Below are 23,347 nucleotides of genomic sequence, written 5' to 3' on the forward strand. Positions count from 1 at the left end.
ATTAAGGTCGTCTGATCTGCTCTGTATTTACGGAGGTGGGATGGGTGCTGAGAATTAGCCTCTCTCACCTCCCGTATTCAATTAATCGGCTCTATAAAACTGGATAGCAAAATCCATTGCATGAGAACTACTGAGAAGAATCCAACTGGGAAAGAATTCCTGGGAAATGGTGCCATGGCAAAATTAATTCATTTAAAGTGAAACTCATGCAAGCAAACCTCTGCGATACTGAAGGATGCAAGCATTTCTAACTGTTTGTTTGTGAGTTCTGTGTGACAAGGGGAGGGATGGGCAGGGTGTTTAAAGGAAGATTCATTTCCAGTTCTTATTCCCATGTCAACAGACATAATACAACAAGCGTTGGCATAGCCAAAAACCTAGGGTAAAATACGTAGAAAACGTAATTATTTCTTTCTACAACCTGAGGGCAATTGAAAAAGCAGCTTGCTATTCAATCAAATCAATAAGAGACAGAGGATTATTGGACCCGGTCAAAATGCAAACTTGAAGATAGCTGCCACTGTCAAAATCGCTGTGAACATGTTTTCCACAAGAGAAGAAAACGCCTCTCTCCATAATTATTTGTGCGAACAAGTTAAACGGAAATACACGATAGGCAAACTTGTTTACAGATTACAATAGTTCTGTGTGTTTTCTTTTTCAATACACCTTAAAGGTACAATGGGTGATTAGCAACAGGGTCTAAAATGGCTGGAGATTAATTGCTCAGAACGCACTGCAACCTTAAATAAAACTTGTCTTCCTCTTTTCAGTCTGTTTATAGACTTATAGAATTCAAGCGGCACAGCTGCCGACAGTTTGCTTGTTCTGAAGAGTGCTGGAGGTGTTATGACAGAGGCACTCCTTCTTGTGGGGTAGATACATTTTGCTTTGTGGGTCAAGCAAGTTTCTGAAACACTGTTTAGTTCAGAGGGGATAATGGGATGAGTACATCTGTTACGGTACCACTATAAACGCTCTTAAAAAAAATTCACCATTGACTCCTGCCACATTCGCTAGAGATCTGGGACCCATGCCATAAAGATATCCATTCAAATTGTATTATAATTCCAGCTCTTTATAACTAAACTTGTAACGCTGAATGGAAGCTATTTGAAATCCAACAATTTATTCAGAGAGCCAGAGTTATCTGGAACGATTTCACAGGGGCATTTTACCTCCACGAACCTACTCTTGACTTCTTGCGTGCCATTAACAGAACAATGGCAAAACATAGGCAGTTTCAGCAAGCTTCAAGGGATAATGCTCTACAGATCCGCCAATCGAGCTTAATGCCTCGGAGGTGGCTGTATTTGCAAGCAAACAGAAGAGGTGTTTAACCGCATCACTTGTCCATCGAGTTGAAGATCATCTCACAAGTCACTCCTGTTTTCTCGTCGTCCAAAACAACTTCCTTTTTCTCCCACGTTCCGACAGGGATACGAGGGGCGTAGAATTGAGAGTTAACACAAGGAGCCCCTGGCGGGGGGGGGGGGGAGAGAAAGAAGGACATTTGTGGAGAACAAATGCATACACAGAAACATAGAACTGTAGATGTCAGGATGCTGTCAGGATGCTGTCAGCAGCTCCCAGCTGGTTGCCCAGGGAAGTATAAAGACAAGGAAGTTTCTTACCGTCCTTTTTTATTTCAATCTTTACAGAGAGAAGCCATAGACCCAGCCTCTTGGATAAAGGCGTTGTCCCAAGTGAATCTCCACCCCCCGTCTCTCCCACTTTCTCATCCGTCTCTTCTACGGGTGCTGCAAAGTGCCCTCTGTCTTTGAGCTCTTTGCTCTCCTACTTTTAAGGCTCGCCAGGTTCTGGGAGATGGAGGGTCTGGAATGCTTTCTAATGAGAATGTGTCAGCTGGGTGTTGTTCCGGCTCTCCCATGATTTCCCAGCTTTCCCCCTCATCTGCCTCTGAGCTGCGACATCCCTCAAACCCCTGTTGTAAATCTATACTGTCTTCCTCTTCTTCCTCCCTGGAAGGGTCAGGATGGGGAGGCGGTCTCCGCCATTCCTCCTCTGCCCAGTCCCAAACAGTAGAGTTGGAAGGGAACCCTGGGGCCATCTAGTCCAACCCTGATGCAATGCAGGAACCACAGTTATAGGATCCCTGACAGATGGCCCTGATCTGTGCGTGCATAACTGCAACTGGAGCTGCACGCACATAGCCCTGTCAAATAATAATAGATGCAATATATTGTATATAGTTATGGTAATATACATGCTGGTATACGATGAGAGCTTTTAGCCCCAGGCCAATGCCAAATCTCCCGTCTCCCTTGCCAAAATAACAAACACATGTTGCGTGCAGCTGTGTGAGCAGAAAGCTGCATGCTTGCAAGCAGCAACTCAGCGCGATTGCAGCACATGAACAATCTCCCCTTTCACCTGAAGTCACCTCAAAGATTACCTCCTTCTTGAGTGTTGCGGCTGGACCCCTTGTTTTCTTTCTTTGTATTCTTGTTCCCTTTGCTAGGTTGAACAGTCCTTAACTCACCACACTTTTCAGCATGCTTGCGCATATTATTCTGCTCGGAATAAGGGATAAAAAAACAAAAAACAAAACAAAAACAAGATTCACCTATCTAGTATATTATGCACAATATCCATCTGCCTATCTGCCTGTTGAGAGTTAGGGCTTATAGCCACTGATTCAATGAATTGTATTAGGATCAATGTCAATTAGGATCAATATAATTCAATGAATTATATATCGTAACTTAGGATCAACATTTGACCGTGATTTCTGCATCATAGAGGGCAGGACTAGATGATCCTTGGGGTCCCTTCCAACTCTACAGATCTATGATTTAGGCTCACGGTGGGAATATTCAAATGGAAATATTAAATTTGGTTCTGAAAGGTCATGTGTAACTAGGTAACAAGTGCCCCCTCAACTGACTTTGTGGGATTTGACATAGATTTGTTCCACCCTCCCTGTTCTTTTATACTAGTGTGTGCTATATTTTTGAAATATAAATAATAATACATATGTATTATTATTATTATTATTGAAATATAAATAATAATAATACATATTCATTCCTGATAACATAAACATAAGATTCACCAAACTGCTCTCCTTGTTTCTTAACTGATGCATTTCTTTTGCACTTTTTGGTTATAATGCCATGATACAGATTTCTTATGGTTTTCCTGTGTTTTTCTCTATTTAATTCTGCTGGATTTGACTTTTACTGGATTCCTTGGAAAAGCAAACTGTGCACTGGTATACACACACACACACTCTCTGATCCAAATGTGTCCGGGGCCTACAAAGGCTGGCAACCCCTGGTTTATAATAGCATTGCCTGCTTCGACTGGCAGTGCCTCTATCGGGGTCTTGATGCCCCCTCTGTCTTGATGCCAAACAAAAAGCACAACACATGGCTGAATTTTGCAACCAAGACCAGATTTTTTTTTAATTTTATTTTTTTGCTATTGTGCATGTATGTAACCCACTGAGCACACACAGTTCTGGATCTGTTTGATGGGAGAGACATCTCCTTTACAAAGCAAAGTCAACTCACCCAGCGAGAATAGCCTTTGCCACATTTCGGGCATTTGTACACTCTTGGCTGAAAACTGGAATCGTGGTACTTCTTGAAATGGACCATCAGGAGCTGTTTCTGTCGAAAGCGTTTGCTGCAAGAGACGCAGACGAAGGGCTTCTCGCCTGTATGTGTCCGTTTGTGAATAACCATATGGCGTTCCTGGTGGGGAAGGAGGAGGAGGAGAACTGACTGGAAGGAAAGCTAAGCGTTTCAACAGCCAAGCCTGCAAACATACAGAACCAGAAGAGTGATGAAAAGGGCGGAGGAGAGGTTGGTGTCACGCAGGCGCAATCTCTGACTGCTTGGGAAGAACCCTGAAGAGGCAGGTACTTAGGACTGCTGTGGGGAGGTGGGGACTTTCAGTCTCGGCAACTGATCCATGGGACAAGACCTACCAGGGATGCTATGCTCATTAGGCCGCCAAGTCTGTGCAGACCGTGTTCTTGCTAATCAAGAGTTAACTCCAACTTGCAGGGTGTGATTTACTGCCGGCTCACTCCTGACAGCCACGGAGCTACATGTCCCTTGTGTTACAGAGTTGAGCAAACTCTCCAGTCTCATGAGGGCTTCCTGCATGCATTCTCTGAATGCCACTGACCCTATCTGCTCCAACCCATGTGTGTCTGTTGACCCCACCCCATGAAGGTCACTCGTTTTCGGCAGGAGGACTGAATGGGGAACAGAGCTGGAGCCACACTTCAGGAGGTCCTTGCCACAGTGCATCTGATGGCACATTCCCCCGCCATGTGGACATGACTGTGCAGGCTGCCCCACCCCTCTGCTTCAGGGGCAACAGCAGCACACCCCATCATCCCCCCTTGGATGCCATTTTGGCGGTGGGCAGGCGGTGGTTTTGCATTTGAATGGAAGCTGAGCTCAGCTCCCATCTGCAGTGGCCAGCCGCCATCTTGAATTTAACCAGCATGCAATGCCCCCAGCCTATAGATCTCTAGGCTGGGTTTTACAGACGTTATAGATCTATAGGCTAGGGCAATGCATTCTGGGGAGGTAAAGATGGCGGATGGGAGCTGCCTGCCAAAAAGAGGAGTCTGGGAGCCCAGCAGGGAGGTCAAGTTGGTGATGGGCCCTTCGGAGAAACTTGCAAAACTGATAGATAGGGCATTTGTTGAGAAATAATCTGAAAAGCCCAGATGAGCTTTTGGCGTATAAACTACATGCCCCTTGTGTTACAGAGTTGAGTAAACTCTCCAGTCTCATGAGGGCTTCCTCAAGCCCAGATATTCTGGCGTATAAGACTACTTTTTAATCCAGGAAAATCTTCTCAAAAGTCGGGGGTCGTCTTATACGCTGGGTGGAGAATCTGCGGTCAAGTATATCTCAAACTCTATATTTTAACTGGAAAAGTTGGGGGGTTGTCTTATACACCCAGTCGTCTTATACGCCGGAAAATACGGTAGGACCACATTTTGAAGGACTAGCAACCCTGGATTTCTCCCTTACTTCCTGCATGGACCCGGATAAAGGCAAAGGGGACTTTACCCCTTCCAGCTCCTATGCAAACAGCATTGCAGGCAGGCATGGGCAAAGGTCTCCCATTGCACCCTTTGGTACTCGCTGCCATTTGCCCGTGTCCTGCTTCATGTATATGTAAGAGGGAGCAGCTGAAGTGCATAAGGTGAGGACCAGAAGCTAATTTAGCCTCCGTCGCTGTTTTCCGTGGGGAGGAGAAAGCTGAAGAGCCTTTGCCTATGCCAAAACACAGAAAGTGGCTGAGGTTCAATGTTAAGTGCAAAGGAAGCTGCCTTATGCAGATCCAGGCCATTGGTCCATCTAGCTCAGTATTGTCTACACTGGCTGGTAGCAGCACTCCAGGATTCCAGGCAAGGAGTTTTTTCCCAGTCCCGCCTGGAGATGCTAGAGATTGAACCTGGAACCTTCTGCATGCAAAGCAGATGTTCTGTCACTGAGCTGTGGCCCTGACCCAAGGAAGCTATTTTCGGAACAAGTTGGGGAAGTAGGAGGAATGAAAAACTGATGGCATATGTAACTTGGCCCTATTTTAATGCCCGTTTTCTACTACTCGAGAGTAGAAAGAGCACGACTGGAAGAATCTTGCTTTAGTTCCAAGTTTGTTTCAAAAATAAATTAATCCCTTGAAAACACACACATGTACACTAATCTCATTATTTGAGAATGCCAGGACCAGTTCAAACAGAAGTAAAAAAACAAACAACCCCCCCCCCGAGTTGTGTTGAAATTAGTAATGCAACAAGACAAACAAATAAATGCACCATGGAGAACTGGCTCTACTGAGTTTATGCATTTTAATTCCAAACTCTCTCCCAAAGTCAGGCTAAGAGGATGAAGAATGCATAATTCGTTTATTTTGTACATATGCGTAAGCTTGGAAATGAGGAAAGTATTTACCCTGCTTTTCATTTATTTATTTATTTTAAAAGGGATGAGAATGAGGTTGATGGAGATACGATCAGAGAACATAGTGGGGCAAATAATACACTAAGTCTTTCATATATGGGGGGGGGGGAGGGGAAACTTGCTTAAATGGGAATTTTTTATTCTGGAAACAAAGCAACCGCAGAGATCCAATCCAGAATGTGTTTGTGAGGCTACTCACTGCTTTCCCTTCAGTATAAGGGTTGCATCCAATGCTGATGGGGAAGACGTTCCACAGGGCGGGTGCCACCACCGAGAAGGCCCTCTGCCTGGTTCCCTGTAACCTCACTTCTTGCAGTGAGGGAACCTCCAGAAGGAGCTCAGAGCTGGATCTCAGTGACTGAGTGCTCTAGCGCTTTCACAGCCTTTCCCCAAAGCAATTATAAAAATTTGCATACGGCAAATCTTTTGTCCTACCACTAAGTTACAGCTCCTTCTGAAGAAAGCCAGCTTTTAACGTATTCCCAGCTCCTTTAAAAGCAGGAATCAATTAATTACCACTTGATCACATGCCAATATAATTTTGTCCATTTTCATTCTCGCGGTTCAAATATTATTTCTGGCATGTGGCAGAGAGAAGCAGCTTCAGATACAGAATTTCTCCTCTGATCATGGCGAAGGCGAGCATCTCTGTTCTTAGAAGCACATCAAAAACTGCAATACTTAGTATAGATTTATGTAAATAATTGAGGTTTATAAATTTATTTATCTTTTGTTTAGTTATTACTTCTCCCTATACATATGGATTATATATTGGCTACAATACTAGTATGATACTGTTGATGGAGAAATAAGGCACCAAATAGTTTTGTATAAAGAGACACACAATTATGTAACTGAATAATTTATTTGTATGAAATGGGAGAAAGTTAAAATATGTAGAACGTGTTAAGTTATGTAAATGATTGTAAAGAGATGAATATCTATGGTGACAATAAAGCAAATTTTTTTTTTAAAAAAAATACTTAGTATAAATATCCCCGGCTTCTTGTACCAGAAAATCTTGGTATTTTTTTTAAAAATGTTTGCATAAGTACAGTGGTACCTCGCAAGACGAATGCCTCGCACAACGAAAAACTCGCTAGACGAAAGGCATTCGCTAACGAAAGGGTCACTCGCAAGACGAATTTTTCTATGGTCGTGCTTCGCAAGACAAAAATTTCAATGCATTCCTATGGGAATTAAATTCCTATGCATTCCTATGGTCGTGCTTCGCAAGACGAATTTTTCGCAATACGAAACAACTCGCAGAACGAATTAATTTCGTCTTGCGAGGCACCACTGTATAGGAATTTAGCGACAGACCGTGGGGATAAATATCTGCATGGTGAGCAAAGGAAATACATCTCCCCCTACCCACAGCAAACTAATCCCATCGAACTCGCATTCAGACCCCGACTATCTTAAATACCTGCTTGCATGCGTAACTGCACTCGTCGCATCTGAATCTCTTCTCATTTGTATGGGTCTTCTTGTGCTGTCTGAAAGCGTAGCGCTCGTGGAAGACGTTTTCGCAGTAACGGCACTTCAGCGGCACTTCGATATAGGAATGAAGGTTTCGCAAGTGGATTCCTAAGGAAAACGGAACCATCTCAATGATCCTTTCGAAAGATGGCGGGGAGCTTCTTCTTCTTCTTTTTTTGAAAAGTATTTCTACATATTATTTCCCCGGAGAGGTTACATGCACAGAGTCTCCTTGAGCATTGATCCAGCACAGTTGAAGAACTATGGGCTTCAAAAACCCAGCCTCAGATAGAGACAGATGCAGAAGCCATGAGACCACAATTCTCACGGTGGCAAATCCAGGATTTACCGCTGGGTGTACAACTCGACAGAGACGTGTAGCAAATCATACCTCCACAGCGAGCGCACCTGCATGGCATACCTGCTAGTTCCACTCCAGCTTTTTAAAGGTTTGCACATAAAAATGCAGCGTGTGAAAGAGGCCTTACCTCTTTAGTAGGTCGCCAGACTCGTTCCCTACCCCTAAAAGTTCCCCAATAGATTTCACCCTGCTATGCTGACACCAACGACCCTCTAGGAACAGTGGTCTGTATGCCATGCAATATTCTTTTAGCTCGCATCTCAGCGTATAAAGCCGCAGCTATGGCAAATAACTACCAGGGGTGTTCTGAGGAGCGAGATTATTACTCCCTTCCTACTTTCCGTCCCAGGTCGCTCATCAGCGGCCACAATGTTTTACTTGTTAGCGGACCAGAACATCCAGACAACAGAGAAGGTCGCCAGATTCATTGAGAGGGCAATGAGACTAAGGGCCTCAATTTGAAAGACAACTCGGCATATATGACTAGCCCATGCACCTGAGCTCTATATTTGTCTCGATCGGCTTATCTATATAGCTCTGAGGAACGAGAGTAGCTTACCATCTTTACTGACTATTTCAGGCCGCCAAATTAGGTCTTCATTGTCTACCTTATTTCTAGCAGGAACAGAAACGATAACAGAGAAAATCGTTTGACTCTCGGAGAACGAGGTCACTATTTGAACGGCCTTTTAGCCTGGGGCGTTTCATATGATTTATCAGTATATTTATATATTTGTGTACCTGACTGGTCTTTCTCCAGTATTTTTATCTGTTTCATCTGTATTCTTAGTCGCAATGGCCTGTTGGCTACGTGAATAAAGTTTGATTTGATTTGATTTGATACCAGGGGTGTTGCAAATATCCACAGAGCTTTTAAAAAAGGGAGAGCCTGCGATCAGATGCTTGCAAGCAGGAACCAGGAGGACCAAGCTTTGCTCAGCTTCATACTAAGCAGGGCTGGTCTCTCCATGATGCTGAGAACCGCTTCTTCCTTCCCCTGCTTCCCAAGAGCCCAGAATAGCTACCTGGGGCAGCGGAAGGTGGCAGGCACTCCACGTCCCCAGTACAGAATCCTTCTGTCATTCCACCAGTGCCTCTCCTTGCCCTGGGCCTTTGGAGGGTAGGCACCGACAGCAGAGGCAGTGGAGACCTCTGAAATGTCTTCTGCAAGTGCTCAAACCAAGCAATCACAAAAGCTCCAGCCATTGTGTGTTGAGCAAAGGGCTGCGCAGTGCATCCTTAACGGTACCCGATTGCACAGTCTTATAACATTTTAATTCTATAGCGGGAATTCCAAATGTACTTGGAAAGCTCCTAGTTACCAGATTACGGAAAAAATAATAATCCCTGCAATGTGAGGGGCTTTTTTCACCTTCAAATGGAAAAGGGCCTGATATACTGTGCTTTGACTTCCACCCCAGCCCCAAAGCAGACTCGACCATTTGCAATAAGATCCCTTTGCTGTGACGTGTGCTATGATTCTCTTGGATTCAAAAATAACAATTCTGCTACAGTGGCTTAATGAAATTTAAAAGCAGCCAGGGCTTCCAAGACTCATATAATCAATTAGTGTTTGCTATGCAGATGTAAGAGTTCAGATGTTAATGGACGCTCTGGGCCATACCCATACGACAATAAAAGCCCACAGAAGAGACTCCCAACAACTTCAAAGGAAGCATTCCCTGAATTGATTTTCATTGCCATTCCACGTCCTCTTTCAACTCTCCCTGGACTTGTGCTAAGCGATGCAAAAATAGGAATTAATAAAATTACCTCCACCACAAAATAAAATAAATAAAATAAAATGTTCCAGGAAAATAAAGAAGTTGGGAAGCCAGTGTTTCTATGACCCGCAGCTGAGCTATTCAGACTTTTCTGCAAATTGAAAAGGCATGCCTTAATTCTGTTTTTCAGTAGAATAATCAAGTATACTAATAGCAATCTCTGCTCTCCAAGCATCCTTAACAAACTACATCTCCCAGAATTCTTTTAAGTGGTACGATGCTGCTTTAAATGTGCCCTGCGGGTGGGATCTTTGTTTCACCTCTTCTATATTATCTTAATTCTGCCCAATACCTTAGAGCGTCACCTTCCATTTCTTGCACCGACAACTGGGGAACGCAAATCAACCCCCAGTTATCCAGGGGGTGAGTCTTCCCTCCTTACTGCGCACATGTCTGTTATGTTATTCCGAAACCGGGTGCAAGCCAAGAGTTGAGATCTAGGACTAATAATCTTGTGATCCAAAGCCCACAATGTCCCAAGAGGCGTATGTTATATTCTGCCATTTCTATTCATAAAGGTAAAGGGACCCCTGACCATTAGGTCCAGTCGTGTCTGACTCTGGGGTTGCGGCGCTCATCTCGCGTTACTGGCCAAGGGAGCCGGCGTACAGCTTCTGGGTCATGTGGCCAGCATGACTAAGCCGCTTGTGATGAACCAGGGCAGCGCACAGAAACGCCGTTTACCTTCCCGCTGGAGCGGTACCTATTTATCTACTTGCACTTTGACGTGCTTTTGAACTGCTAGGTTGGCAGGAGCAGGGACTGAGCAACGGGAGCTCACCCCGTCGCGGGGATTCAAACCGCCGACCTTCTGATCAGCAAGCCCTAGGCTCTGTGGTTTAAGGCACAGCGCTAGCATCCTATAATTCCATGGGGGGAGGGAACGTACACTCAAAACCAAGGTTTAAGTGGTTTCATGAAACACTCACCAACCCCAGTCAGACTAGAAACTATTCGCAGAAGATAAATGCTGTAAATAAACACACACACACACACACACACACACACACACACACAGGTTTTTGGCACCCATAATTGTAGTTTGGCCTAGCATTAAGAAAAAGCACTGTCTTAAGATGCTCCTCCACTTTTAATGAATTTCAAGGAAACCTCAACTTAGCTTTACGGTTTTTTTTTTTCCCATTTCAGACTAGCAACATTGCCCACGACCCACGGCAAAGACACACTTTCATTGACTCTGGGGATTAGCACACAGCCACAAATGTTCATGCAATTCAGAACCGCCACAAGGTGGTGCCAGCTCTCTTTGCTACAAACAGAAATTGGGCGAAGCTGCCTATCCTCGCCGGCCTTGTATTGCTCCTGCATAAAAAAACCTCCCTTGGAATAATCGGAAAAGCTACCCCACGGGGCTGCTCACGATGCCTTTTAAGAATTTGTCTCATGCGGCAAAACTGAAGCATTTGTTCCAGTGGAACATAGGAAGCTGCCTTATTATACAGCTGAAGATCTGGGGTAGCAGAGTTTGGGGACGCAAGGGCACCCAACAACTGCTGGTGTACGCCAGAAATTAATAAATGGTAGAATTTAGATAATATTTGGAGTACTGAAAGGAAGACGCCAGACCTCAGATTTAAAACAGAGGCTGAACCAATTCTGCTGTTTGGGAGATCAGTGATTGTTGTTGTTCAGTCGTTCAGTCATGTCCGACTCTTCGTGACCCCATGGACCAGAGGACGCCAGGCACCCCTATCCTCCACTGCCTCTCGCAGTTTGGCCAAACTCATGTTAGTAGTTTCGAGAACACTGTCCAACCATCTCATCCTCTGTCGTCCCCTTTTCCTTGTGCCCTCCATCTTTCCCAACATCAGGGTCTTTTCTAGGGAGTCTTCAGTGATAGGAATGCCATTAAGAACAGGAGGAGAACTCAAGTTCCCCGGGCCATCAAAGAACAATTTACCGGGCAGGTGCTGCTGCCTGTTAGTCAACAGAAGAAATGGCAGCTGGGAGAGTGAGGTCACATGGGGGAAATGTGCCCTCTTTGAAAAACAGAGGGGAGAGGAGACAGATGGGGAGGAGTGGCTTGCAGCAAGCATCCTTGGGAAGGAGGAAGGTGGAGCCAGGTGCCCCCAGGTGGAACCACATTGGCAGGCTGGGACACGGAGACACCAACGTTGCAAACAAGCCCCTCTTGAGATGACATGCCCTGAACTCTCTCCAAAGTAGACCCAGGTGCAAATATGTGCGCAATAAACCCTATTTCTTAAAAGACACTAGTCTCCGCTGTGCCTCGATTTCCCAACGGAAACACAGCCCTGGGGTCGCCCTGGAATCCTGCTCCCGTTTGGCAGAGATTGGGGGAGGCACGCCACTTCCGTAACAAGGCTGGGTCAGGCTAGTTTAGTCTACACTTGCCATCAATGGCTCTCTGGGATTTCAGACAGACTTCTCTACTAGTCATACCTGCAGCTGCCCGAGACTGAACCTGGGACTTCTGCATGCAAAGCAGTTGATCTACCGATGAGTAGACTAGACTACATCTGTTTGCATTTGGGAAAGAAAGTTCTCCTGGACGTTCACCAGCTTTTCGGTGCAATTTCCACCCCCCACCCTAATATACAATTTGCGTATGCAATTGTGCCTAGCTAGCACACACATTTCTGCAAAGCAATGTATTTGTTTATAGCCTGCTCTTCAGTGAGTATTTTCAACCCCAGAGCTGGAAACAAAACAAAAAAAAAGAGAAATTTTGATGGGAGAATTTCATAAGCATCTTGGACTCAACTGATTTGTACATGCATAAGAATAATGCTTGCTGGCCTCTTCAAAAAGCCTTCTAGCTGCTCTTACTTGAGAAATCATGGTTTGCCTGTTGCAAAGAGTTCAAGCTAGGTATTCATTTGGAACCAATGAGCCAGATTAACAATATATTTGGGGCAGCAGTTAAGTCAAAACGATGCCAAGCCTAATTCTCAGTTGATTTCAAGGAACGCTTAAAAAAAAAAAAGAGGTAATGGGACTTACTTAAATCACCCTTTCTGGCAACAGACGTGTTACAGTGCGGACACTGGTATTTGGGCACATTTTCCTCGTGTTTGTGCAACGTGTGGAACTTCAGCGTTCCAGCCTGAGTGAACCTAGCCTTGCAAATCTGACATTCAAAGGGTTTTTCACCTGGGAGGAAAAAGATGAAGATGTGAATTAGCAAGCAAAATGTCACAGCTGAAAACTGCGGCGATGTTTTACACACGCACTTCTTTTTTGTTTTACTCCTGATTTTACTGCTGTTGTAAATGCCAAGTGTGTATTTCTCCTCTACAGCATCTTTAACATGTATTAATTCCATTGAGATTTCAAGGTTTCTGGTTTGTCTGCTTGACTCATCCCACGGTAATCGCATGGAACGGGAACATGTGCCACATAATACTCGCAACACGTCACAGAATTGGAAGCGGCCACGAGGGTCATCTAGTCCAACCCCCTGCAATGCAGGAGTCTTTTGCCCAACATGGGGCTCAAACCCATGACCCTGTGATTAAGAGTCTCGTGCTCTACCAACCAAGCTATCCAAAATAATAAGGGATATATAAAGGTAAAGGGACCCCTGACCATTAAGTCCAGTCGTGCCTGACTCTGGGGTTGCAGCGCTCATCTCTCTTTATTGGCCGAGGGAGCCGGTATACAGCTTCCGTGTCATGTGGCCAGCATGACAAGCCACTTCTGGCGAACCAGAGCAGCGCACAGAAACGCCGTTTACCTTCCCGCCGGAGCGGTACCTATTTATCTACTTGCACTTTGACATGCTTTCGAACTGCTAGGTTGGCAGCAGCAGGGACTGAGCAACGGGAGCTCACCCCATTGCAGGGATTTGAACCGCCGACCTTCTGATCAGCAAGTCCTAGGCTCTGTGGTTTAACCCAAAGCGCCACCTGGGTCCCTCAAGGGGTATATAAGTTTCGTCAATTAATTAAGTAAAACTTAGCTGAATGCCACCCATTCATTTTAATTTACCCAACGAGAGTTTTAAATTCAGGATGCAAGCTTCTAGGTCACACAGAACCCTTCCTCAACTTAATGTTGAAGAGAAAACAACTGTTTCTGTGCAGATCATGGATTTCACCCAGCTAACTCATACCTGCAGACTTCATCTGCAGTTGGAGAGTGTGATTTGGAGCCAACGCTTATCTAGGAAATAAACAGGACACGTTGGTTGGGTCTGAAGTTAAGCCTTGGTGTTCCGCCGGCTACGCCAATACCTCCATCTTGTTTTTCATTGGCCCTGGGTTGACTTCTATCCTGTTGGCACTGAGCACCTGAGTTTGCTATCAGCGGGAACGAAGACTGTATACCGGTACTTCCCCTCCAGTTCCTTGCCCTTTGCTCCTTCTACGGCCCGGCACTGTCTAAGACTCTAAGCTCATAGCGGGAGGCATCGCTCCCCTCCTTCAGTGAGATATTTCCATGACAACTGTCGCATTCCTAATTCTTACCGGAGTGAGTGACCATATGCCTCTTCAACTTGTAAGTGTCCCTGCTGGCATAGGCGCAGAGAGTGCAGTTGTACGGACGCTCTCCTGTATGTGAGCGAACGTGACGCTTCAACTTGCTGGCCTGTGGTTACCGATGGAAATAAATTAAAAAGCATGATAGTTCCAGGCACCCTGCCAAAACAACTCATCACTAAAAAATAATAATTAAGTTCGCTACTACAAGTGTTATAAATGTCAGTGGTTGCCATCATGACAAATGGTTGGAAACTTCAAACTTTTTTTTTTTTTTAAAATTAGGTTTAGTTTTCCCCTGAGCTGAGAGTAAACTGGTGAAACTCACCACTTCATAAACCCGGCTGGTTTTGTATCTGTTTTTACGACTGCATGTTATTGCCAAATGAAGCGGATTAAGTTATTTCTCTGGGTAGTTCTGGGGAGTCTGTGGCCTTTCAAATCTTACTGGACCTCCCATCGTCCCTGATCGCTGCCTATGCTGGCTGGGGCCAAGGGGAAGTAAAATCCATGACGTTTTTCGGTACAGTCGCCTCGGAAGCCTCGCCGGATGTTCAGCTTCCAAAAGAACGTTCGAAAACCGGAACACTCACTTCCGGTTTTCGATCGTTTGGGAGCCGGAACGTTTGACTCCCAAGGTGTTTGGGAACCGAGGTACGACTGTATAGGCATACATGAACCAACGACCTGGCTCCCTATGAATCAGTACCCTCTGTTCCTATTGCCGTCTTATTTTGCATTGTCTTGTTGGCTGTTCCCACCGGCCCGCTGCACATAAGCCACCCGCAAAGCTTCAGCGGAAGCGTAGCCAAGTAAATGCTGCAAACGAATAGCGAATGTCGCAGGCGAAGGAATAAAAGTGAGCGTGCACATTGCAAGTGGCAGGTGCCTCTCTCGGAAAGCATCCTTCCCTCTGAAAAGCAAAACAGAAGCCTGTCCTCTTTACCCAAGTACGGCACTCGAAGCGATTCTACTGCAAGCGCCGCCGCACTTACCTCCACGCTACAATAGTTGCAGAACGAGCACTTGAAGGGCTTCTCGAGGGTGTGCTTGTACCGCCTGTGCCGCGAAAGCTCGCCGCTGGTCACGAAGGCCATGTCGCATTCGCTGCACTTGTACGGCTTAGTCCCTGTCGGGAGAAACCAGACGTGAGGAGGGGGGCTGTCGGCGGCTGCTAGCCGGGGTGGCTACGCTCTGCCTCCGCAGCTGATGGCAGCAGCAATGGGTCGCTGGGAACTCCAAGAGGGGAGAACTCTCTTGCTCTCGTGTTCCGCTGGCTGGTTCCCCACAATGAGCATCTCACGAGAGCAAGATGCTGGACTCCACTGGACTACCGCAGTGCACTCTACGTGGGGCTAACCTTTGAAGGCGGCTCGGAAACTGCAACTAATCCTGAATGCGGCAGCTAGACTGGTGACCGGGAGTGGCTGCCCAGGACCATATCACACCAATCCTGAAAGATCTATGTTGGCTCCCAGTTTGGCTCCCAATTTGTCGGAAGCCACGCGTGCCAATCCGTACCTGTGTGCGTGTTCACGTGGTTGCGCAAGAGGGAGACGGTCCGGAAAGCCTTAAGGCACAGGTGGCAGAGGTGGGGCTTTTCCTCAGAGTGCTTTTTCACGTGGCGATGAAGGCCTGACGCGCTGAAACAGGCGAACGTGCACAAACTGCAACGGTGCAGCACATCCCCTAGGAGAACGCAGCCGGTTTCAGGTCAAATAAGCCACAGACTTCTGGTGCAGAAGTTAAAACCATCTTCCTCCATCGCGACTCACCCCGCAAGGGCAGTTGCCTCTTTCTGGGGCGGCCTTTCCGTGAGTCAGCCTGCAAATATTTCCTGGTGGCCTGGATGAGCTGAGCAAATTTGTCCTCTTCGCCAGTGAGTCATGCCCACACAAACAATCTTTCACTAGCTTACCTAGTTTACCAAGGACGTCTCCTCCGCTTGCATGCACAAAAGTTAAGCCCAAACAGGATAAAAGTATTGAACTTTCCCCTTCCTCCACCGTTAACTTCTTTTTGCCTTAATAAACAAGCGCTATGGAAACAACAAACCGCTCGGTGGGCTGAGGGCACATATTATGAAACGGAGAAAGTGGGTCGGCAACAAGACGCAGGCACTTTTAATACGGCCACCCTCCCCCTCAGTGCGAATCCTGCATTCCCCTTACTGTGAGAACAGCCCTGCTGGATCAGCCTAAAGGTCTATTCAGTTCCAGCCTCCTCTTTGGACAACCTGATGTCTCTGAGAAGCCCACAGTCAGGGCACTGTTACTCACCAGGGACTGGCATTCAAACAGGTGCTCTCTCTGGTTCTGCAGCTAATATGACCCCGACCCCCCCCCCCAATTGGAGTCCCACTGGCCTGTTGTCTTGACTAACACCAGCCACTCTGGGCGGCTTCCAACATACTGTATATAAAAACATAATGAAACATCAAACATTAAAAAAAAGCTTCCCTATACAGGGCTGCCTTCAGAAGTCAGCTAAAGGTTGTATCTCCTTGGCTCGGGGTTTGCATAACTTCATGCCCTCCAACATTTCTCCTGTGAAAATTAGGGACGTCCTAAGGGAAAGTTAAAGCTATGGTTTTCCCAGTAGTAATGTACGGAAGTGAGAGCTGGACCATAAAGAAGACTGATCGCCGAAGAATTGATGCTTTTGAATTATGGTGCTGCAGGAGACTCTTGAGAGTCCCATGGACTGCAAAAAGATCAAACTTATCCATCCTTAAAGAAATCAGCCCTGAGTGCTCACTGGAAGGGCAGATCCTGAAGTTGAGGCTCCAGTACTTTGGCCACCTCATGAGAAGAGAAGACTCCCTAGAAAAAAAAAACCCCTGATGTTGGGAAAGATGGAGGGCACAAGGAGAAGGGGACGGCAGAGGATGAGATGGTTGGACAGTGTTCTCGAAACGACTAGCATGAGTTTGGCCAAACTGCGGGAGGCAGTGAAATATAGGGTTGCCTGGCATGCTCTGGTCCATGGGGTCATGAAGAGTTGGACACGACTGAACGACTGAACAGCAACAAGGGAAAGTGGGACATTCTGGGATCAAATCAGGAACCGGGACGTCTTCTGTAAATCTGGGACTGTCCTTGGAAAACAGGGAAACTTGCGAGGGACTGAATAACTATGCATAAATGAAGAAAGAACAGCAAACTAACGACACCCCCCAAAAGGTGCCCAAGTAGCTGTCCAACTGGATCTGAACAAGGGTCTACCTACCCCAATTTCCTAAAAACAGTCCTCCAAACAGCAGGCACCACCAAAGAACCAGAAGTCCTTACAACAATCTGTATTTACACAGGAAGTGCAGTATTGCAGGCGACTCCTTACCTTCTTCCCTCTGGACTCTGCTGTCGTGGGCTTTCATGGCAGCATCGGTGCTTGTCACGACAGGGCGCTGTTTTGATGTGGCCGCCTTGTTCAGGTCCTTGTTTTCAGAGCTGTGGCACAGGGTGGCACCTCCTTTCCTTCTGCCGCTCAGAGGTTCCGCCTCCTCCATCGCAAGGGAACGGCCGATCCTGTCTTCTTCGGCTACAAGCAACTGCTGGTCCTTACCACCAGCTGAAATTGCATTTTTACTTCTATCCATCTGCTTCGAAGACAAAAAGGAGAAAGAGCATTAATTCAAAAATGTGACAAATCGTAGGCACACAGCTCCAGACGGATGATTCGCTTCTCGGCCTTTTGGCCAAGATCAAGCATAGTGTGTAGACGGATGATTCCATCCCAGGCAAAAATCTGCGGATAGCATTGGAACTCTTCCTAAGTCACGACTTCTAGCTCTGAGCACTGACTGGCAGCGGAGCTTCTGTTACACTTGCAGCTGCTGCTGGGCAAGGCAGCGGGCGGCGGGCAGGCAAACTGCTGCACCAGCACATGACAGCAGTGGGGCCAACTTGAGATCCAATGGGTTTTAGGCTGGATGCAAGAGCACAGTAGCAAGACTAAGGGTACCTAAAGGTTGCCAATCAACATGGCTCAGCGTTGCACCATTTAAAAAAGTAAATAATGTTAGGAAATATTATAGAGGAACTCTATTTAAATCACCTCCCTCCCACCTAATAATAATAATAATAATAATAATAATAATTTATTATTTATACCCTGCCCATCTGGCTGGGTTTCCTCAGCTACTCTGGGTGACTCCCAAAAGAATATTATTATTATTAATAATAATAACAAAAAGCGATAAAACATCAAACATTTAAAAACTTCCCTAAACAGGGCTGCCTTCAGATGTCTTCTAAAAGTCAGATAGTTGTATATTTCCTTAACATCTGATGGGAGGGCATTCCACAGGGTGGGTGCCACTGCTGAGAAGGCCCTCTGTCTGGTTCCCTGTAACCTCACTTCTCACACCTACCATGGGTTTCAATTTCCTTGATTTAAATCAACCCACCCTGAAAAGAAAGCCAGTGCAATCCCCTTTGCCAGGGGTAGGCAACCTAAGGCCCGTGGGCCGGATGCAGCCCAATTGCCTTCTCAACCTGGTCCGCGGACGGTCCAGGAATCAGCGTGTTTTTACATGAATAAAACGTGTCCTTTTATTTAAAATGCACCTCTGGGTTATTTGTGGGGTATAGGAATTCGTTCATTCCCCCCCCCCAAAAAAAAATATTGTCCAGCCCACCACATGGTCTGAGGGACAGTGGACTGGCCCACAGCTGAAAAAGGTTGCTGACCTCTGCCCTTTGCTTCCCAAAAATCTGAAGCATATTTATATCCAAAGTTCTCCTGCAGCTGCCTTACCGACTGCACATGAACCTGAAGGGCGTCCGGGGTCTTCTCTGCTGACCTTTCACTTCCGTGATTTAACACCTGCACTTCTTTCATTCCTTGGGCGTGCACGCCTTCCATTTCATGGATTGCATAGAAAACCTCCGGCAAACTTATCACCAGGCTTTCCTCTTCTGCAGCTTCACTCTGTGGGACCACCTCCCAAGAATGCAGGATGCTTGCCTCTCGTTGCGCCAAGGTGTGCAAGCTGCCCTGCTGATGGGCAGAAGGAGCCCCCTCGAAATCATCCTCGCCTTCCTTCAAATATACCGTCTTCAGCAAAACGAGGCTTTTCCCTCCCTCTCCTGAAGACGGGGGAAGCTGCGTACCTGGCCCCTCTTCCAGCTGTCTATCAAATGGGATGGGACGTAGGGCATCGACCTCACCTTTGCCATCACTGCAACTACCCATTTTCTCCCAGGACAGGCTGCCTTCTTCTCTGCCAATCTTCCGGACCCTTTCGGAACTTTTGATTTTAGTGAACTGCTGACCGAGTTCTGCGTCCTCCATTGCTGGGCTCAGCAGACGAAAGCTACCAGGGAATAAAGTTTCTCCAGGTTAGAGAAGCGGCACGGAAGGTCACGGGGGGCCAAAGTAGTCCGTCCTTCGCAGCGGCTGACCCCAGGCCTCTTGCAAGTCGGGGAAGGGGCTCTCCAGCCCTTTATTTTTCACCCTCCCCAAAAACAGAACTTTGCTTAAAAAAAAAAAGAGTTTGGATTTAGGCCATATCCCCTTCCCCCACGTTTAGGCCATTTCCCCGTGTTTTCTGCATCTGTTACTTTCAAAAATAAAACCTAAAAACTTGAATGCCGATCTCATTCCAAACGGATGCTTTCTGCCCCATGTTTCCAGACTGGCTTAAAAAGCGGCTAAGTGATTCTTTTTCTCAATTTGGATTGAAGCTAGTTTGGAGGGAAACACATCAAAGTGCAACGTTTCACAAGAAATTACGGGACAGATGCAGGATATAAATTGTGGCTAATGGCTCCACACAGCTTCCTAAACCAGCCATGGGAACACACAGGGTGCAGAGTAAATGGGAATGTGTACACAGCCTAAATTCCAGGCTGGTGTTTGTTGTGGAATTGTTGCTTCTAATGCATGCAAGGGTTTTTGTTTTTCTTTTGGTGGAGCTTTTGTTCTGTTTTGTAAGCATCCAGTGGGAAAACACAGGCGTGGCACCATCATCCAATCGACTGTAAACAACATGCAGGTATTTGACAGCCCCCTTCCCCAAATAATTACAGGTGCAGAAATGTGGAAAGGATAAGGTTCGCCCAACCATCCTGTACTCACATTGGACCCATAATCCAGAGCATCATTTAGTACAGTCTGAAAGCAAGACAGAAAAGCAGGTATTTTCAATAGCCCCACACCCTAATTTCCTCTGCCTTCTGTCCTCTACCCATTTCCCTTCTCTGTTGGATTCACCCAAAATGCTTTTAATACCAAATTAGAGATTAAAATTGTAATTAGTAACTCTAATCAAATGCCAAGGATCACGCACCCTTTTATTCAGGTCTAAGCTATCCCTAAATCATCTGTACAACTCACACCCCCCCTTTTTCTTCAACTACAAGGTAATTTCTGATTCAGGCTCCACTTTCTGAGTTTGTTCAGTTGCCTGCAATAAACAAAAAAATAAATAAATCCCGCAAATGAACAGACAGGAATTGTATGTGTGTTGAAAGAGATGTTTCTTCCCTCCTTTTAGTTTAGATTTTATATAACCTTCAATACGTTAAAAACGCTACCAAAAATCTATGGAGGCTTGTATGCATTTTTGGAAGGTAGCTCTAGTGTCGTAATCCAAACAGAAACATCTCACTTTAATAATTTCTCTCCTCGGCTGGAGGAGCCCCAGCCCAGACTATCCTTCCAACGACACTGCCCAGTGCCCACCAAGAATTTCTTACTGATAGCAACCTCTTCAGTGCTCAATAGTACCACATCTTGCATATGCTCCATCCCATATTTTGCTCTCTTTTTTCTAAACTCAAATACAGCACTCCCCCACGGCAATTCCTATACTTTACTTGCAGTTCCCGTATTATCTCAAACCCTAAACCTTTCTAATCCCAACCCCCTCCTGAAATGTTGCTTCCCAGCCCCCGGACACCTTTAAAGAACATAAGACAAGCCTAAAAAATCTGGCCAGTGGCCCACCTAGTCCAGAATCCAGAGCTAGAGCGGTAAACAAAATGGTTTGTGAGAAGCCCGCAAAGGAGGACATGAGCACAACAACCGCACTCGGCCTTTCTTGGAAGCGAGTGCTGTTAACTCACTTATTTATTCGTTTACTCAACCGGTTTAGGCCTCCCATCAACATGTTCTCTGGGCCTACTGCAGAAATGATAAGAAAACCGCAATGATAAGAAAACCGCAACAGTGTTGCTTATATGGTTTTTGTTTTGATTGTGTATTTGTTGTTTTTATCTGGTATTTTTTTTTGCAATCTACAGACGAAGAGCGGTATACGTATACAAATCTGCAATCTACAGACGAAGAGTGGTATACGTATACAAATTTAATAAATAATAATGTGTGCCATATGTACATGCATGCATGCTTTTTTTGCTCTGTGCACATAAGCTAGCACATTGAGACTGCAAATCGCGATCTGCGCCTGTCTTCACATCGATCCGTGCAAGCGATTGCCTTGCTCTTTGTACAAAGCAGCCTTGGATCAATGGATTACACCGGATCTTTAAAAATGTGAGGTTGCTCAAAACCCATAGAACATGCTCCTCCAAAATAAAAGGTTTGAGACCGGGGAAAACCCAGGCTGCAAACCTATGCATGCTTTAGCCAACAGGAGCAAGCCCAATTGAATTCCGTGGGACTTACTCTCGAGTAAACACGCATTTGAGATCACAATATTTTTCGGCCCGATTCACCGGCATCACGGTAAGTGCCCACAGGATTGAAACCTGAGTGCTCGATTCCCATACAGATTTACTCGGAAGTAAATCCCACCGAGTTCAAGCACACAACCCTTTCCTCCCACTTACTTAGGATGAAAGCACCTGGACTTACTTCCAAGTAAGCATGCATAGGATCGGGCCCCCACCCTGCATCTTTCTAGCCTGCTCCCGTCTCATTCTTCATCTGGGATGATGGGAATCACTCCGATTCCCTCGAAAATCCCCCCCCCATCTCCATTAGGAATCGCAAGTTCCTTTCAGCTCTCCATTTGTCTCTTGTCCACCGCAGCCCCACTTTTCAATTACCGCACCTCACCCCTCATTCCCTCCTGGATCCCCCTCTTGGGCCTGCAGGGGGCCTCCCCCTCCGTCTTCACCCCCCAAGAAGCGCCAGACACCCCCGCGTTCATCCAGCAGGGCGGGCCGTGTGCGCAATCCGCGGGGATCTGGCTGGTCTCTCCCGGCTGCCTGGCGCAAACAAACGTTGCAACAGCCAGCGAGCCCGGGGATGCAATGCCAAGGCGCGCGACAAGTAAACTCTGCAAGGCATGATCAGACATCCGAGAGCAGTTTGCACAGGTCCAGCTGCACCGCTGCAGATCCAGGCACACGGCTTGCCATTGATGCGAAAGCACTATCCTGTGCCCAGGGCCGTCTTAAGCCTACCTGGCGCCGTGGTTCAACGATCCCTCCGGCGCCCCCCACACGCACGCAGCAGCGCCCCATGGCACAAAGATCCCCGCCCGCCATATGGATACGACTGGGGAGCAAAGGGAAGGAGAAGCAAAGCAAATTAAGCAGGGCTCTGATCTGCTTGGGTTGCCACCTGCCCCAAAATGCACCCTGCATCTTAAATTGCTTTGGCGTTGCTTACACACGCACACACATCTCCCGGTGCCATTTCGGCTCCCTAAAATCAGCCCCTTACACATGCACACACACACACACACCATTCTTTTCCTCTTTTATTTATCCCTGCAAAAACCCACCACTACTCTTTTGGACGCCCCCTTTGCAATTTCCCATAGTCTCCCCCTCCCCTTTCCCCCTGGCAGGTCCCCTCCCCCTTTTAAGTCCTTGGCTCATTTCTCTTTCTTTTTCTTCAGACTCATTTATTTCTCTTTTAAAGCTTGGGGATCCGACTTGAAGAAATAAAATAAAATGAACCAACACCCCACTTTTTAAAAAAATATTATTATTCCTTTTGGATGCAGGAAAAGAGGAACATTGCCCTTCTGTTTGCAAATTCTGACTTGTTTGCTCGTGGATTGTTTCTCTCTTCGCTGCAAATTCTGCTTTTTCTAGAATTCAGATTGCCGGAATAGAGACGTGATTGCCGTGTGTGTGTGTGTGTGTGTGTGTGTGAGAGAGAGAGAGAGAGAGAGAGAGAGAGAGAGAGGCCACAACAAGAGTGGACGGACCCCCTCCCCCGTCCGGTTGCAATCCCACCCAGAACTTTTCTCATGTGCAGATCTCGCCAGGAACGTTTCCTCGGGTGTACGCCGGCCCAGTCCACCCGCAAGTGGCACAGGTCAGCCGTGCAGGCTGCGTGCCCACGTGGTTCTCAAGCCCTTTTCCTGCGCGTGTTTCC

General features: G+C 46.5%; 1 protein-coding gene across 2 annotated transcripts; it reads right to left on the reverse strand.

Moving 5' to 3' along the window:
• Positions 1–1,140: 1,140 nt before the first annotated feature.
• Positions 1,141–22,213, reverse strand: CTCFL (CCCTC-binding factor like). 2 transcript variants are annotated; one of them, XM_033153613.1, is made up of 11 exons: positions 22,134–22,213; positions 18,815–19,364; positions 17,473–17,645; positions 15,569–15,741; positions 15,043–15,176; positions 14,036–14,156; positions 12,570–12,719; positions 7,387–7,547; positions 3,537–3,719; positions 2,417–2,534; positions 1,141–1,479 (listed from the first exon to the last, which is right to left on the reverse strand). In XM_033153613.1, the coding sequence occupies exons 2-11, from the start codon at positions 19,340–19,342 to the stop codon at positions 1,346–1,348; spliced, it is 1,875 nt and encodes a 624-aa protein (XP_033009504.1). In that variant the 5' UTR covers positions 19,343–19,364; positions 22,134–22,213; the 3' UTR covers positions 1,141–1,345. The 2 variants fall into 2 exon arrangements, with proteins under 2 accessions (XP_033009504.1, XP_033009503.1); XM_033153612.1 differs by lacking the exons at positions 17,473–17,645; positions 18,815–19,364; positions 22,134–22,213 and adding an exon at positions 17,387–17,438 and having other exon boundaries at positions 15,569–15,736.
• Positions 22,214–23,347: the final 1,134 nt, after the last annotated feature.

This window comes from Lacerta agilis, chromosome 6 (assembly GCF_009819535.1).
Source record: "Lacerta agilis isolate rLacAgi1 chromosome 6, rLacAgi1.pri, whole genome shotgun sequence".
Lineage (NCBI taxonomy): Eukaryota > Metazoa > Chordata > Lepidosauria > Squamata > Lacertidae > Lacerta > Lacerta agilis.

What these genes read in the sequence shown, in the direction of transcription:
- CTCFL (XM_033153613.1), bottom strand. Translation starts at nt 19,342, where the DNA reads ATGGAGGACGCAGAACTCGGTCAGCAGTTCACTAAAATCAAAAGTTCC. An exon ending in GAAAACAAGGACCTGAACAA is followed by an intron (nt 15,742 to 17,472) that starts GGCGGCCACATC and finishes CGGCTGCGTTCT; the next exon opens with CCTAGGGGATGTGCTGCACC. An exon ending in CCACGTGAACACGCACACAG is followed by an intron (nt 15,177 to 15,568) that starts GTACGGATTGGC and finishes TTCTCCCGACAG; the next exon opens with GGACTAAGCCGTACAAGTGC.